This window comes from Asterias rubens, chromosome 10, assembly GCF_902459465.1.
Source record: "Asterias rubens chromosome 10, eAstRub1.3, whole genome shotgun sequence".
NCBI classification, from domain to species: Eukaryota; Metazoa; Echinodermata; class Asteroidea; order Forcipulatida; family Asteriidae; genus Asterias; species Asterias rubens.
The window spans coordinates 5,881,019-5,896,487 of record NC_047071.1 but is presented as its reverse complement, the minus strand read 5'-3'; the positions used below and the strand labels follow the sequence as shown (position 1 = coordinate 5,896,487).

Genomic DNA, 15,469 nt, shown 5'->3' with positions numbered 1-15,469 from the left:
TGCATAATTCATTAACTAAAAAAATACTAGCTGGCACAAATTGTGTATCAAAGTACTTTATTGGATAGCTGTACAAAATTATCTTTTGAATATCATTTACTTTTGATTTACTTTTGATACCAAACGTTTTCTACAGAAAATTAATGCAAGTGGTATAATTTCACTAAACTAAACGTTTTAAAGCATGGAGGACGGAAGAGAAGGAGCTCGAACGACCCGAAAATCGCAGAGTAACAAAAGAATACCATGACAATGCCCCTGTCTGACCAGTGGAAAAAGATAGGAGACCTCCAGCTGGACGGCCGATTAACGAGCAGGATTACATCTCTTTGTACAGAACGTGCAGTACCGCCGCTCTGCACCGTTGCCTTCGTGTAAAGTTGAATCATTGGAGACAAGAATTGTGAATATACACGTTTTCATTTACCGTTTGTGGTGTTTCACTGAAACATCATGGCATATTTTTACATTTTTTGTGACTTTCCGGTCACTAGCGGTGGTTCAAAATTTGGGTATTAGCACACGAGGGTGGTTGGTATTCAATTGTGTATTTCGATTGGGTGAGCACAAGTGTACACAATTTTTATCAGGTCTCAAAAAAGTGTTTTCCCCTGTATTATATCCATACGACATACGACACCATGGTTGAGTGAAGAACCAAGTGCGCACGCACAAATTCACATACGCCAGGTCGCCCATTGTTTGTATAAGGTATGTCGGTGATTACGAGGTGTCGTTAAACGACCGCGGTACCGCAGGTTCGACTTTTGAAGTGCCTTCGTTCAAGCTCCTTCTCTTCCTTCCTCCATGCTTAACTTGTATATCCCAATGTGCCTTTGTGAATGTTTTAGTATATCAAGTTAATCAATTTGACCTGCTTGAGGTCTAGATTTCTTCCTTAAGTTGTAATAGGTGAGGATTTGAAGCTGTGGCTTACTTTGTAGCAAGGAATCTTAACAAGATGACATCATTGACAGAAACTCAAATCAATAAAACTTATTTGTATATCCACGTTGTATCCATAGTGTGCCTTAGGCATATCAATATCAAGCCTTATTCCCATACCCTGACTAGTTTAATTCAGTATAAATGAAGTATAGAAGAAGTAATTTTAGAGTTGGTTGATGCCTTCTATGGCAAGGGCTTTTCTTCCTTGATATAAAGCTATGTCGATCTAGAAACAAACAACATTGAATTCATTCTAAAATGAAAGACCTATGCAACAGTATCATGCAAAATAATTGAATTCATTAGTTTTTTACAGTTTATAATTGAGACCATTGTTTTTCATACCATTTTATACCATGTCCTCCTGTATTTTTGTACTAGAAATTGTTTTGTACCCAATGAGTCAATGGATAGTCAAGAGATTAAACCATTTTGTAATTTAACTGGTTTGGTTCTCAGAGTGCTTATATTTTTCACATATTATTTTCACAGTGAGGCTTTAGTCCATGAAAGTTGCACTCTGCTTATCCCTGTGCTGTATACTAGAAATACTTCATAACCTGATGCGAACATACTGCGTGCCTGTATAGTCTAGATTTCAAGCCGTCTCATTAACTAAACCATACCGTGGCGGTGCGCTTTGGCGATTTACAACCGCGCGTAGTAAGCTTTTTGTGTTCCATAAGACTCGATTCTCGAAATCACTGAAGAATATTTCGGAGTTTGTTACATGAGACCTTAGTGTGGTGGCTGAACAATGCCAGTAATGGGTATATGGAGATATTATGGGTAAACACATTCAAGTGGTCAAGTGGTTAGACTGCAGGACTTGCAATCACAGGGTTGTGGGTTCGAATCCTTCAGCTAAGCGTTGGATGATTTCACAATGACTAGAATAATGTCGTCTAGTTACTGAATCACAACTTCTTGATTTGTGAAATTCCCAGTGGTGTACAATTCATAGCCAATGTTTGTATGAGAGAGAGCTGGCCTGTTGCCAGGTCTGTGTTTATATCCCTTTGTGGGAGTTTGCCGAGTTCCCTTGATGGGAAGATTATTCAAACTTAGTCAGAGTCACCAAAGATAGGAAATTTCACGAGAATGTTCACACGATGTCATGTGTTTGTGCACGGGAAGTGTGATTTTACATTGCGCTTATTGTCATGATTTTCCTGCCAATATTAAAAATAAAAAATCTCCCGAACAAGCTGCAAATCCCTTTATTTACACCCTTAAATTATTTGATTAGAAGGGGTACGTAGCTGTCAGTCGGACGCGATCTCCCTTATGATATTATACCAAAACCATAGCATAACTGGTTAATACGTTTTTACATGCTAAAACTGAGACGAAAATTATAACTTTTACTCATTTCTCAAAAAACTACAGTCCCTCAGGGATAACTTTCCGTATGGCGCCACCAATTTTTCACTCATTTTTTACAAAAAGGGACATATCAATCAGGTAAATTAGATACTATATTATTTTATTTCGAATGAAAAAGTGGTGGCGCCATACGGAAACTTTTCCCACCTCAGTAAGTAAAATTTCAAGGGAAGCTTTCTACTATCATAATCTTCAAACTGTGTAAGTGTAACGTAAATCTGTGGACATTGTGTTATTTTGTTAGGAAAAAGTACATATACCCAGTTGACACTGTACTGTCTCCCAAAACCTTAAATTGATGCAATTTTAACGTGAGGAGCGCGTAGGCCGCTGCAGCCGTCGGTGTTCCTCTGTAGTAGCAGACGACAAAAAGCTTGAACCTTCATCATTGCGGCGTAGTTTTGCGCTTGCGCACTAGTGACCGGCACTTCCAGTTCTAAGAATCCAAGATGGCAGCTCGCATGTGGAGATATGCGGTAAGAATAAATGTCGAGGTTTTGGTCTTGCTATTGTGTCATTTCGTGACATTGTTGTGTGATATGACTTGAGACTATTATTACCTCTAGTAAAGATGCACAATCTGAATTCCATTTTTCACTCAATATTATCATCAATGGTACATAAATGTAACGATAATACGGTGAGGGTGACGGCTGACGGTCGGATTATCATTTTTATTCGGCATCCTTTTCAATCGTATCATAATTGACTGTCAGTCTTTTCACAAACGACTTACCCTGTTTTCAGTGTACACACAGACACAGACAGAGCACCCTACAACCGCAAACTCGTCTTAGTTTAGATCACAGAAATTCATAAAACTTACACTAAGATGATGATAGAATTTCTATGTATTTCCATTTCGTAGGAGGTCCTGTTTTCGAGGTGTCCGGAAAATCGTGGCAAACCTTTTACCTCTCTGTGCGCGATGTAAACCGTCCCTAGATTAGATAAAAATTGTGTGGTTTTATTTACCATGCAAAGAGTCTCCTCTCCCTTGACCAACAGTTAGAAACACGTAAGGCTTCACTGGTTATTTGCACTTGTTAATGAAACAAGTTTGGTATTTTAGGCATTTCTACATACAAGGTACAAAAATATGTCATAATGTTGAGGCCATATAAAAATATTTGCCCACCAAAAAAGTTTCGTCAAACACTATTTCAATTCGCAATTCATGATGATCGAATCATGTGACTGAATATTTTGCTGAGCATTCTGGAAAAAAATATAGAGGCTTAAAGAAGCCATGTGCCTTATATCATTTTCTAATATTTTTGGAGATTTTGTTTTAACCCTCATATTAATAAGGTTATTTATATTAAAGTTTAAACATTAGCTTGTTGATTCAAATATCACTGTTTATTTATACGCTTTTTTATAAATATTAACAAGAAAAGAATTCAGATTTAAAAACCAGTAATTATTCACACTTTTTATTATTTTTAAATTTTTTTTGCAAGTTACCATGGTAATTTTTAAAATTTAACAAAAAGATATTGTGAATAAAGTGAAGATAAAGTCCTGCTGGCTATAGAGTCGTACAAAGAGTCTCAAAGAACACTTGTAGTTACTGCAGATGTTTCTTCCATGTATGGCTTCACCGGGAAACCATACTTTCTCGTTTGCCGTGAAAACAGGAAAAACTCGAAACAAATGGGGCCAGTTGAAGTCATCGAAGATCGGTGTGTGGTGTGAACATTTCAATGTCCATCAAGTTTTAATATATGTTTGCATACTTCATATTAACAAATGAAGATAATTAGGGCATCGGTTGATATATGGCATCATTATTTTTTTCCCAATTCAAAGAAAAAGGCATTATACTGTGAAAACTGGTAAGAGGAGGATAAAGTTCGCTATCCTGGTGTCATGTGTTTTCAGTAGGATAACAGGAAAATTGATCACAATCAAAAACTAAATGTTTTTTTTTTAAATCATCTATCCAACCTTTTAACAATAACACTTGCACTTCATCGTGTGTTAACATTTTTAAGTTTTGGTTTTACGTTGCAAGAGATAGTCCGCCATTAACAGTGCTAACGAGACATTGGAGCAGCGTCATATGTTTTCAAACCTTTCATTGGTTGGTATTTTATTGAATATTCAGAAGCTATGTAGTATAGCGTGCAAAATAAATCAAAAATATTATTCAGTTACTACTAAACAAATTTAATTACATTTTTGTCCTAAGGCATATGGCTACTATAATAGAATCCAGAGATAGCACAAGGCATGAAAGTAAAACACCCGACCCCCCCCCCCCCTTGAAGTACAAACACTTCATAACGATAATGTTTTCCCCCATTTCAGGGTAGCAATGTTTGGTTTCAGGATATAAGAAACCAATCTATGATATTTTCTCTACAATGTAGACATTATTTATAACGTTTATCAGAATTATTACAATATGCAGTTAATACATTTTTTTTGTCATTTTCACTTACAATATTTAAATTTTTTCCCCGTATTGGCACACCATAGAATCCCAAATACCAACCACATCACGTGATCTATCTATTGACTAAAGCAGAATGAAACTCAATCTAGCAGATGATAGTTTTGTTTTGAACTTGCGAGGTTGGATGACCACATCACGTGATCTATCTATTGACTAAAGCAGAATGAAACTCAATCTAGCAGATGATAGTTTTGTTTTGAACTTGGAGGGTTGGATGATGTGTCTTCGACTCATTTCATTGTTTGCATAATAATTCACTAAAGATTTATACCAAAAATCAATCATTTTATAAATGTTTGAGCATAACCTACGACAGGAAACTTTATTCTGCAGCATGATTAAGCCCGGCGACAATACAGACCGTGAGTAAACAACAGAGTTTCTGCCACCGGTGCAGCTTGCAGCCTTGTGCGCGTAAACGGGAATCAAAGTTGGGGTTCGAAAACATATGAGGGTCGACAACATGTAACCCTACGATATATTCCTTAGTATTAGTATTAGAAATAAATGTTTGAATTGTTTGTCTGAAAGTGTCATAAGACTTTTGATGAGAAACAAATAAAAAAACAAAGATGAGAAATAAATAAAACAAATTTCCAGTTCAGAGTTTATCACTTCTACTTCCATGGGATAACTTTCCACATCACGCCACCACATTTTCACTCATTTTTACTAAAGGGGATCTGAGGTAAATTAGATGTTATTTCATAATGATTTGAATGAAAAAGTGGTGGCGTGATATGGAAACTTTTCCCAGTCAGTGAGTGCTTATTAATTTTTTTTTTAATTGATTGATGTCATACAAAATGTATGATCGGTTTTTCACTATTTTCTCGTGACTCAGATGGCCGATCGATCTCAAATTTCTACAGATTTGTCACTTTATGTGTATGGTACAAAAATGTAGATTACATCTAGTGCTTACACTGCCGGAGCATCTACATGTAATTGTTAGCAAAAACCAATTCTGTGTATGTCAATTTTAGTTTGCTCTTTGTGTAATCACATCACAATTGAAACATCAACTGACAATCGAAAGAGTCTTGTGTTCATTCAGTTATCACTGCATTCACAGACATTCAATGTCCATTCTTATTTTAGAGTTATTGCTCTGCACAAAATAAATAATTAATAATTCAATTATATGATTTGATCTTTTACAAGGTTCCCAGCATTAGAAGGCTCGCTGGAAAAAGACATTTTTCACAAGAGGTAAAGTTGTTGCTTTTAATCAAGTGACCATCTTAGTGTTTTCTGATGGAATTAAGATCTTTCTCAGTTAAAAGAATAGAAAACTCAACTGAAAGACAAAGTTCAACTTATTTTACATAGTGGACACAAATTTGTTGATGAAAACTTATTTCAAAACGCATAAAGGAAGAAAAAACACCCTTGTTGCACAACTTTGTGTTTTTCAGATGCGTAATAAAAGGCTTCAGGCCTGATTGGGTGAGCAATTCCCTGATTCTCAAAAACTATCTTCAGAGAGATCCATTTCTCACAATGTTTTATACTATCAACAACTCTCCATTGCTCCTTACCAAGTAAGGTGTTTATTCTAACAATTATTTTGAGTAATAACCAATAGTGTCCAGTGCCTTGCTTAAAGGTGTCAGCTGGAAACAGTTTGGCTCGGCGTTAACAACAGATTTGGTACACTTTGTACACTGTATCCAAAAGTACAGCTTTGACAAAACAGAATTACCTTTGATTTGTCCACAGCCTACAACGGTCACTCTGATCCCAGGAGATGGTATCGGGCCTGAAATATCAGCATCTGTACAGCAAATCTTTGCTGCAGCTCAGGTATGGAGTATATGGTCTATGTAATAGGCCTAATTATAATAGTAAGCTGCATATTGTATTGCGTATGTCACTGCTTATAGGAGTAAAGAAACCTGTTGGATATGAAATACCAACAGAAGAACAACTAAATGCTGCATAGATGTGTTTGAAGCAATTTTTGAATTGCCCAACCGTGACTGCTTTACCGAACAGACTCTGGTATGCCATTCCACAGGTCGGCTGTATCTTCTTGGAATGACCGAGCTTCGTAAAATTTTGTAGCGGGGTGGAAGTGAGAAAAAGGGACTTTGAATTAGAGCATAAATTTCTTGAAGGAATAAATTAATATTTGTGAACTAGGTCCTGGAGATAAACTGGGGTTGTGCCTTGTAAACAATGAAAAGTAATGAGGATTAACTGCGCGTTGTTAGTGTGAGTGGTATTTCATTGGGTTGGTGGTAGTGTTTTTCCCCAGGCACCCCCCTTAGGGAATCAGCTCTACCCAGTCTTTACTTTTGCTCTATTTGACAGGTTTTTAACAAACTTTAATCGCTGCTTTTCACCATTTGTGGGCAATACCTGATGTTTATGTAAAATGCTATTTGATTTGACAGGTACCGATAGTTTGGGAGGCAGTAGATGTGACTCCAGTGCGTGGTCCTGATGGTAAGACCAAGATCCCACCCGAGGCTATTGAGAGCATGGCAAGGAGTAAACTGGGTTTGAAGGGACCATTAGCAACACCTGTTGGCAAGGGACATATGAGTCTCAACCTCGCACTTCGCAAGTAAGTCCCACTTCTATTGTGTTGTTTTCCCATTTAGAAGTCAGCTGTTGTTCCAAATAGACCCCCTTGCATAATAGGTAATGCGGCTGGTACACGCACATTTGAACGCATCAAGAACAGCTATCATCCAATCATCAGCCTCCTTTTGCCTCAGTGAGGTTGCTGATTGAGAGAGTGACTCAATATGCATGTTATTGATATTCCCTAAATAGTTTCTACATTTAGTAAATGATTTTTGTATCTACAGTGTGCATTGCATTTCACTCAGTAAGTTTAGGTTCAAGCTTTTTGATATAAAATTACTCAACATAATAGACCAATCCATTAGGCACCGCCCACGACACACATGTGAGCAAGACACATGTCCGACTTGATTTGTCGGACCTTCGTTGCGTTATGATTATTCAATATGCTATGGGGCGGAGCTTAATGGATCGGTCTGTTGTAATCTGATTAACATAGACTTCATTGCACTATTTCATTGTAAAAGAGTCCTTCCTCCTTCAAACCCAGATCCCAACACTCTTGGGGTGCAACAGTTTGTTCCATGCTGGCCCTATTCTCTGGAACGTGTCTACCATTTTCCCTTCGTCAAGCCACATCAGCTAGTTCTTTCAAATAATATTACTCAAAACCTATTGGTCACACTCTAGTCCAATCAAGTATATTGCATTGTGCTCTTTGCTTTTCCATTTTGTTGAGCGTGACTTTGTGTCAGAATTTTGCGCTAAATAAGAAGCCACTTTAACTGTTATTTAATAGGTGATTGAAATGCAGATTACCTGCATAATGACCTCTTATTGTTACCTTGTCCATGTCATGACAATTTATATTTCTCATGATAGGGAGTTTAATCTGTATGCTAACGTGAGACCATGCAAGTCAATAGAGGGCTACAAGACACCATATGATAACGTAGACCTTGTCACTATTAGAGAAAACACTGAGGGGGAATACAGTGGTATTGAACACATGGTAAGTACTTGCTTGACAAACCAGTAGGACAACTTTCTGGCTGCTTAGTTCCATTTAGTCATGGATAAAAGCAGGACAGTTCTTTTCAGAACTGAGAAGTCTCCCGAACATCCGATAAATCTCTCCAGTCTGAACATTGGTATGATTGGCTGGTGACCTGGGAAAACAGATTCATTTAAAACATGGTCCAATCATTATAAGCACATCTGTAATTATTACATGTAATATGAATGTGGTTTTCTGACTGTCTATCCATCCATTGAATGTATGACAGATTGTGGATGGTGTGGTGCAGAGTATTAAGCTGATTACAGAGCCTGCCTCTCGGAGGGTAGCTGAGTTTGCCTTTGAGTTTGCTAAGGCTAACAACAGAGGGACAGTCACCGCAGTGCACAAGGCAAATATCATGTAAGTAGAATCGATTGCTTGTTCTAAAAGCTGGTAATAATAACAACAGCAGATTGTTTTATTGGAAGTTTGTCATCTTGGCCTTTTAAATGTTTTCCACTTTATTAATAAAAGAGTCAAGTTCATGAATTATTTGGTTGCCATTGTCAGGCATGCAACTCTTCCGCGTTTCCGCGGAATTCCGCGTTTTTAAAAAACTGATTAGCGCTAAGAAAAACATTCCGCGGTTAGCGCGATCTTAAGACAATTTACAACAATGCATCGTAACGCATGGTCTGGCCTCTGCCGCGGCACGCAATCCATTCTACTGCATGGCCAATCTAAAGCTCACAGCAAGCAATGCAAACGTTTACACACTGCGTGCGGTCATTTATAGCCGTGTGTACGGTCGAAAAATCTGGAACAGTGTAACGAACCCCGTGGCGCAGGCGAGTTGTGTGCTAAACCAAGTTATTATACAGCCTTGAAATGAGTCTAAGGTCATGTCTTCGTCTGGTCCCGCTATTTTGCAATAGTATACACGTTTTGTACATGTACTGTGTGTGTGTGAGTTAGTTACCAAACGTACATGTATACTGCTGCTGTATGCGAGTCTCACATTGCGCTACGAAACAGTCGCATCTTCAAACGTCCGTCAAAATGACATCCAAAAGAAATGATATTTTAGAGCGGGACCGAGTGGTACCTGGCCAAATTAAAGCCATAGATAAAGGAGTAAAAAATACCTGGAAGTGGTTCTGGTTGGAAAAATAAGACGTAGACGGTAAACTGCTCTCTGAAACCGTCCGGAAAGTGGACAAGCCAGGAATGGCATATTGTGTGATGTGCAAGACGGCAAGCGGGGACAAGTGGCTCTCACTGACCATTGTAAGGCGGCAAAGCATCAGGAGTTGATTAAGTTGAGGAAAACTAACTATTGTTTCCCAGGTAGTTATGAAATTTGCATAAAATTATTATTCCCCACAAAAAAAAAAATAAAAAAAAATCTGATTTTTTTTTTTTTTTTTTAAATAATAATTTTATGCAAAGTTCATAATTACCTGGGAAACAATAGTTAGTTTTCCTCAACTTAATCAACTCCCGATGCTTTGCCACCTTAGAATTACGGTGCATACATAGGCAAGGTGTTTTTCCATGTTATTTTAGTTGTATAAAACACTTCTTTGTCATACATGCTAAGATTGATCCTAAGAGCATAAAAAACCTCAACACTTTTTAGGGTACCATTGTGGGTCTCGAAAAGTTTCCTCTTTTTTTTTCATCGGGCAGTTGCATGCCTGCATTGTGGGTCCATTAAATGTGTCAGGAGAAATATGTCATTGACTCAAATTATTCCTAGCTCATGCAAGACCTAGGCTTAATATCGATGATAACAATGAAATACTACAAATTTGAATTTGACAGGAGGATGTCTGACGGTCTGTTTCTACAGTGCTGTAGAGAAGTTGCAGAAAAACACAAAGAAGTCCAATTCAGAGAGATGTATCTAGATACAGTTTGTCTTAATGTAAGAACTGGTTGAATTATCCTAATACAATAATGCTAACCTGACAGACCTAGGCCCAATTTCATGGCTCTGCTTACCATAAGCAAAGAGTCAGGCTTACAGAAGCAGGGAAATCTGCGCTTACAGCAAGCGTATTTCACGAGTTAGGGGAAATTTTGGCTTGTGCGCTTGCAGACTTCATGCTATTGGACATTCTTCCCTTACACAGCAAGCACGGGAATTCAGCGCTTGCACGTAAGCAGAAAATTGTGATCGTAAGCGCAGAATTCGCTGGGCCCTGAATTTTGGCAGCCAAAGTGCTAACTTGTCTATTTCTTTTGCTAGTCCAGTATTTTTCTTTTGCTAGTCCATATTGTCTTTAGAATCAATTGAGCTCAGATAATCAAACAAGTTAACATCACAAAGTTGCTACCATTCCCACGTTGGTATCTTTCTGTTGTTCACTCTTAAAAGGTCTGCTTTGTATTAAGAGTGACTTGCACTGTTTATCTGTGTTATTATTGAACTGCAATTAAACTAATTACAGCATTTAAATTGGTCACATTTGTTCAGTTATTTATTATGTTTGTATTTTTATTGTATGAATTTCCTGTGGACAGATGGTGCAAGACCCTACCAAGTTTGATGTTCTTGTGATGCCAAATCTTTATGGTGACATTTTAAGGTACATACATGAGCAAGATAGTAAACTGACTTTAACTGGCATTAGTACACTATTAATCTTTTCCCAATAATAAACATTTCATGCTCCTTCGCTGCGCTCATACGCATGAAAAAAAGTTTCACTTTATTGTAGGACACACAATAAACACACCTTGAAAACATTATTTAGTTTCAGAATTTATTAAAGCATGGAAGTGGGCCGTTGTTAAACTACATTTAAAGCACTTTAAATCCAGCACACATAGATACCCCAGACAGTTTCGCTATTCATAGTGGTGGAGAGCGCATCAGGAGGGGTGTTTTAAGCGGTTGATAAAGACCAGCTGGAGCCATTTATGACTGGTTGGTTTCGGATAGCATTTGTGAGGGTTAGCCAATTGTGCGAGGATGAATATGCCCACAAATGCTATCCAAAATCTGTCACCTAAAAATATACCACAGGTATCAGAGCTCAAGAACGTCAACAATAGATTAGTTTACAGATTTTCCTACTTTATTACGATATTTAACCAAAATGGCATTTATGAGTGGGAATTAGATAGTAGTGACTCATTCTTGAAAAGCGGTTTAAAACCTTACAGGGTCATGACTGTGCGATAAAAGACCCTGCTGGTTTTAAACGGCCATTTAAGAACTCGTCAATTTAATTTTCTCATGGTCCCTGTCACAATGTCCCTGTTATTGCTTAATGCAATGATGAACCATGAACCGAAATGAGTTTTGTTTAAAGCCATGTTTTAATTTATTTTGATTGATTACCTTTTAGTGATTTATGCGCTGGTCTTGTGGGAGGTTTAGGTGTTACTCCTAGTGGTAATATTGGAGCTGATAATGTAGCAATCTTTGAATCGGTAAGTCACACTCAAAGTGTTGCATCTTGTGTAAACATAGCCTGGGCAGACAATCCATGCTATGACCTTAACCATTCTAGAAATCACAAAGCTTGTTTGGAAAACTGAAATAAAGGAGAAAACGCCTCTATGATAATATGTTTTGGTGCTTCTATGCACAGTATACTTTATAAATATTTGTTTTGTGTTTGAGAAAAGCAGGTGAGTGTACTTTGATTTGAAATACTGCCATCTTTTTAAAAGCTATTATACACTTTCGGTAAACAGTATTGTCCAAGTCCCACACTTCGTGTATCACGACTTATATATAAAATAAGAAACCTGTGAAAATTTAGGCTCAATCGGTAATCGGAGTAGGGAGAAAATAACGGGAAAACCCACACTTGTTTCCACACGTTTCGCCGTGTCATGACATGTGTTTACTATAAATCCGTAATTCTGGTTGTCGAGAATTGATAGTTGTAAATTATTTGTAAATCTGTGAACTTTTTTGTTTTTGTCTGTACCGAAAGTGTATAATGGCTTTAAAACATCCAAGCTGATTCTTGTCAGATTGATGGTGATTGGCCTGCAAGGTAACTATGCATGCAACATTTAATAGCATCTTATACGTTTACAAAGACATTTACAAAGAATTGCAGATGAGTTTTGTTATTCTTCATAAGATCCAGAAGGTTTAGAGGGAATGACTGTCACATTCAGTATTGAATTACTATTCGGAATCTTGCAATGAGGAATGAACTGATCACCTTAAGTCTAGGGTTTGTTTTGGCAGTCATAACCTATATTTGTTTCAGTTGAACTATTGGAAAATTTAACCAAAACAGTCATTAGTCAGTGATAAACCAATAGCCAATTTAACCGAAACAGTTAATTTGTTACGTCTGCGAAAACACAACCCCTGTACAGTTTCTTATGTGGCAAAATGGCACTAAACAAGTACTTTGAAGTACACTACATCTAAAGCAAGAACATTGCTCAGACTCGTGTATCAGAATGAGGAAGCCATTTGCTCAATGTTTAAGCCTTGTCTGAATTGGAAGCTACAGCTTTGACTACGGCTAGACTTCTATACATCATCATGTGTTGAAGTACAGGATATCCTTAGCAACACTCTTAGCAACAGCCAGAGTCGTAGCTGCCAATTTGGATAGGCAGCCCTTGCCCTATTCATCAAATAAAGTGTATTAATGGATTACTCTTGTTGAGAGGTAAGGTTGTAATGTTTTGCCTTGGCAATAGACCCATTGCATATGACGTCACACTCCCAAAAAGGAGGCAGTTCATTGGACGATAGCTGTTCTCTCTGCGTACGAACGTGTGCGTGACCTCGGCTTACCTGTAGCATTTCGCGTTATGCAAGGAGGCTATTGATATCTTACACAGTACAGAATGTGCCTGCGTACAATGCGCGTAATTTTGGGTGTCCACTCTCTTTTGTGCATGTTTGTATACAATTTTGACACCCAAAATGACACCCAGGATAGGCACATGTGAGTACGTTGCGCATAATATTGCAATGGGGTATATACAGTGGCCTGATTGAGTGACAGAATGGAAAGGCTTGAGTCGGTACACATTGGTATACTATTGGTAGATTAACACCTAGTTGGTTTGTACTGCACAGGTTCATGGTACAGCACCAGACATAGCTGGTCTAGATAAGGCCAACCCTACAGCATTACTATTGAGTGCAGTTATGATGTTAAGACACATGGGTCTGAATGCACAGGGTGATATGATAGAGAATGCTGCACTTACAGTCATTAGAGAAGGAAAGGTAGGTACCTACAAAACTCTTCTGCATTTACATTTAATCTATGTAACATTTCAACAAAACTTATTGGAAACATTTTAGCATTGACCAAAGTACCTAAAAAAACCTGGTGTTATGAAAGTACAACAAACAAGCCAACAGTTAACTTTTATTGTAGCAAACTCGCCTTGTGTATTACTTAATGTTTTCATGATGTACAAAATAACTTTGCCAATTTGATTTGTCTAAATCCTTTCAAAACGCTTATTGTACTGTTTTGCATTGATACACATTTTTCCAATGATTCAAAAACGTTAACGCGAACAGTTGCGGTACGTTTTCATGAGTGGAACGCTCCCCAGATAGGTCTGAAGCCACCTTGGGTTGCAGTGTTTTCTATAAAAGATGTGTCCTTAGCTCTGTTAGGTGTCCAGTGTATGGTCATCTCTTAACTACCAAGTGTGCATTCGCTTGCACTGGACACTTGTAGGGATTTCAGCCATAAATCAGAACTGTTGCATGGTGCCATATCATATGCATTGATTTTCAATATATTACTTGATGTCACTGTCAAGTCAGTTAATGAAATGATTGCTGTATTTATTTTGCACTCAGGTGTTAACAGGGGATCTAGGAGGCAAAGCCAGCTGCTCAGAGTTCACTCAAGCCATTTGTGATAGGTTAGCCTGAGACCCTCCTTGATTCATCTCAGGATTACTGCAGGTTTGCTTCTATAGTTAATAATAGGTCTGCCCCTTTAGATTTGAATTACTTCAGCATTGTTGCACTTTGAAGCAATTGTAAAATATAAAATAAACACATTTTTAATTGAAATTTTACTTAGTATTATGTTAATTTTTGTACCAAATGTTTATCTAAAAAGCTTCTGTTTTAGAAAAAAAATGTGTATTAATCTAAACTTAATACAGAGTGTTGCAAATAGTCACCGTTTTCAAAAACAGACAATAAGACCTTGCAGCAAAAACTGAAGTTTGAGGAAATTTGTGGCATGTTCTTGTTTTTTTTTAAATCACTGGTTTCAGAGACTGGTAGACTTCATCTTCAACAGTTTATTGATAATGGAGGTGGTTCTTTTTAAATGGTGGCTAGTTTGACGGTGTCTTTATTATTAGTAGTCAAGATTGCCTCTTCGTGAGAACTGATAAGTCAGAACCCTTCCACTTTATTTATATGTACTTCAATGTAACACATGGCTAACAAGTTATTGTCTGTTTGTGAAAACTGAAATCTGTAAATCTGCTGATTTTGACACTGGTGTTTAAGTGTTTAGACAATCTGATTAAGTTAATTGACCTGCAGCCGATTTCACAAAACACTAGGGTTAATTCTATCTTGAGTTAGGACGAGTAACTGGTCCTTACTTAGGATAGGTTCAATGCGTCCTTGGGTACGAAACTTAGATTGTCCTAAGTCCTAAGATTAATCCTAAATGGGGAAGATGAAATTGGTGAAATCAACGGCTGCACCATACGTTGTATACATTGTACCTGTATTTCACATTCTCATAATGAACCAAAACTTCTTCTTTAGCTATACTGCCAAGTAAAAAGTTGTTGAAATGCCTGCCAAACTAATTGCCCAACTGATTTACATTACATTTAATATACAGAGATGTCCACCCAAAAACTAGCATCACATTCCCCCTTCAATTCAAACATTACATCACTAAGAATGGCGTTCATGTTGCAAACACAATCCAAACTAAACGCCATTTGACTTAATGTTTGTTTGTTTGTTTGAAACCCTTGTTTACTTAATTATACTGTACTTGTTCTTTCACCCTAATGCACAAGACATTATTGGGTGCAATCAATTAGCTTCCCTGGGTTGGCCCCGAAATTGGGCCCTGGTCAAACATCCTGTTACTCAATGGGCTTCCCCATGCATTCTGTTACTTCATTTACATGTATGATGGTAATGT

The 15,469-nt window shown here is 37.5% G+C and overlaps 1 protein-coding gene across 1 annotated transcript; it reads left to right on the top strand.

Moving 5' to 3' along the window:
- Positions 1–2,717: 2,717 nt before the first annotated feature.
- LOC117295727 (probable isocitrate dehydrogenase [NAD] subunit alpha, mitochondrial) lies at positions 2,718–14,557 on the top strand. The gene is made up of 11 exons (XM_033778447.1): positions 2,718–2,810; positions 5,960–6,007; positions 6,518–6,601; positions 7,195–7,367; positions 8,213–8,342; positions 8,617–8,750; positions 10,155–10,257; positions 10,857–10,921; positions 11,687–11,771; positions 13,399–13,551; positions 14,143–14,557. Exons 1-11 carry the CDS (start codon positions 2,784–2,786, stop codon positions 14,215–14,217), a joined length of 1,077 nt encoding a protein of 358 aa, XP_033634338.1. The 5' UTR covers positions 2,718–2,783; the 3' UTR covers positions 14,218–14,557.
- The last annotated feature ends 912 nt before the right edge of the window (positions 14,558–15,469 follow it).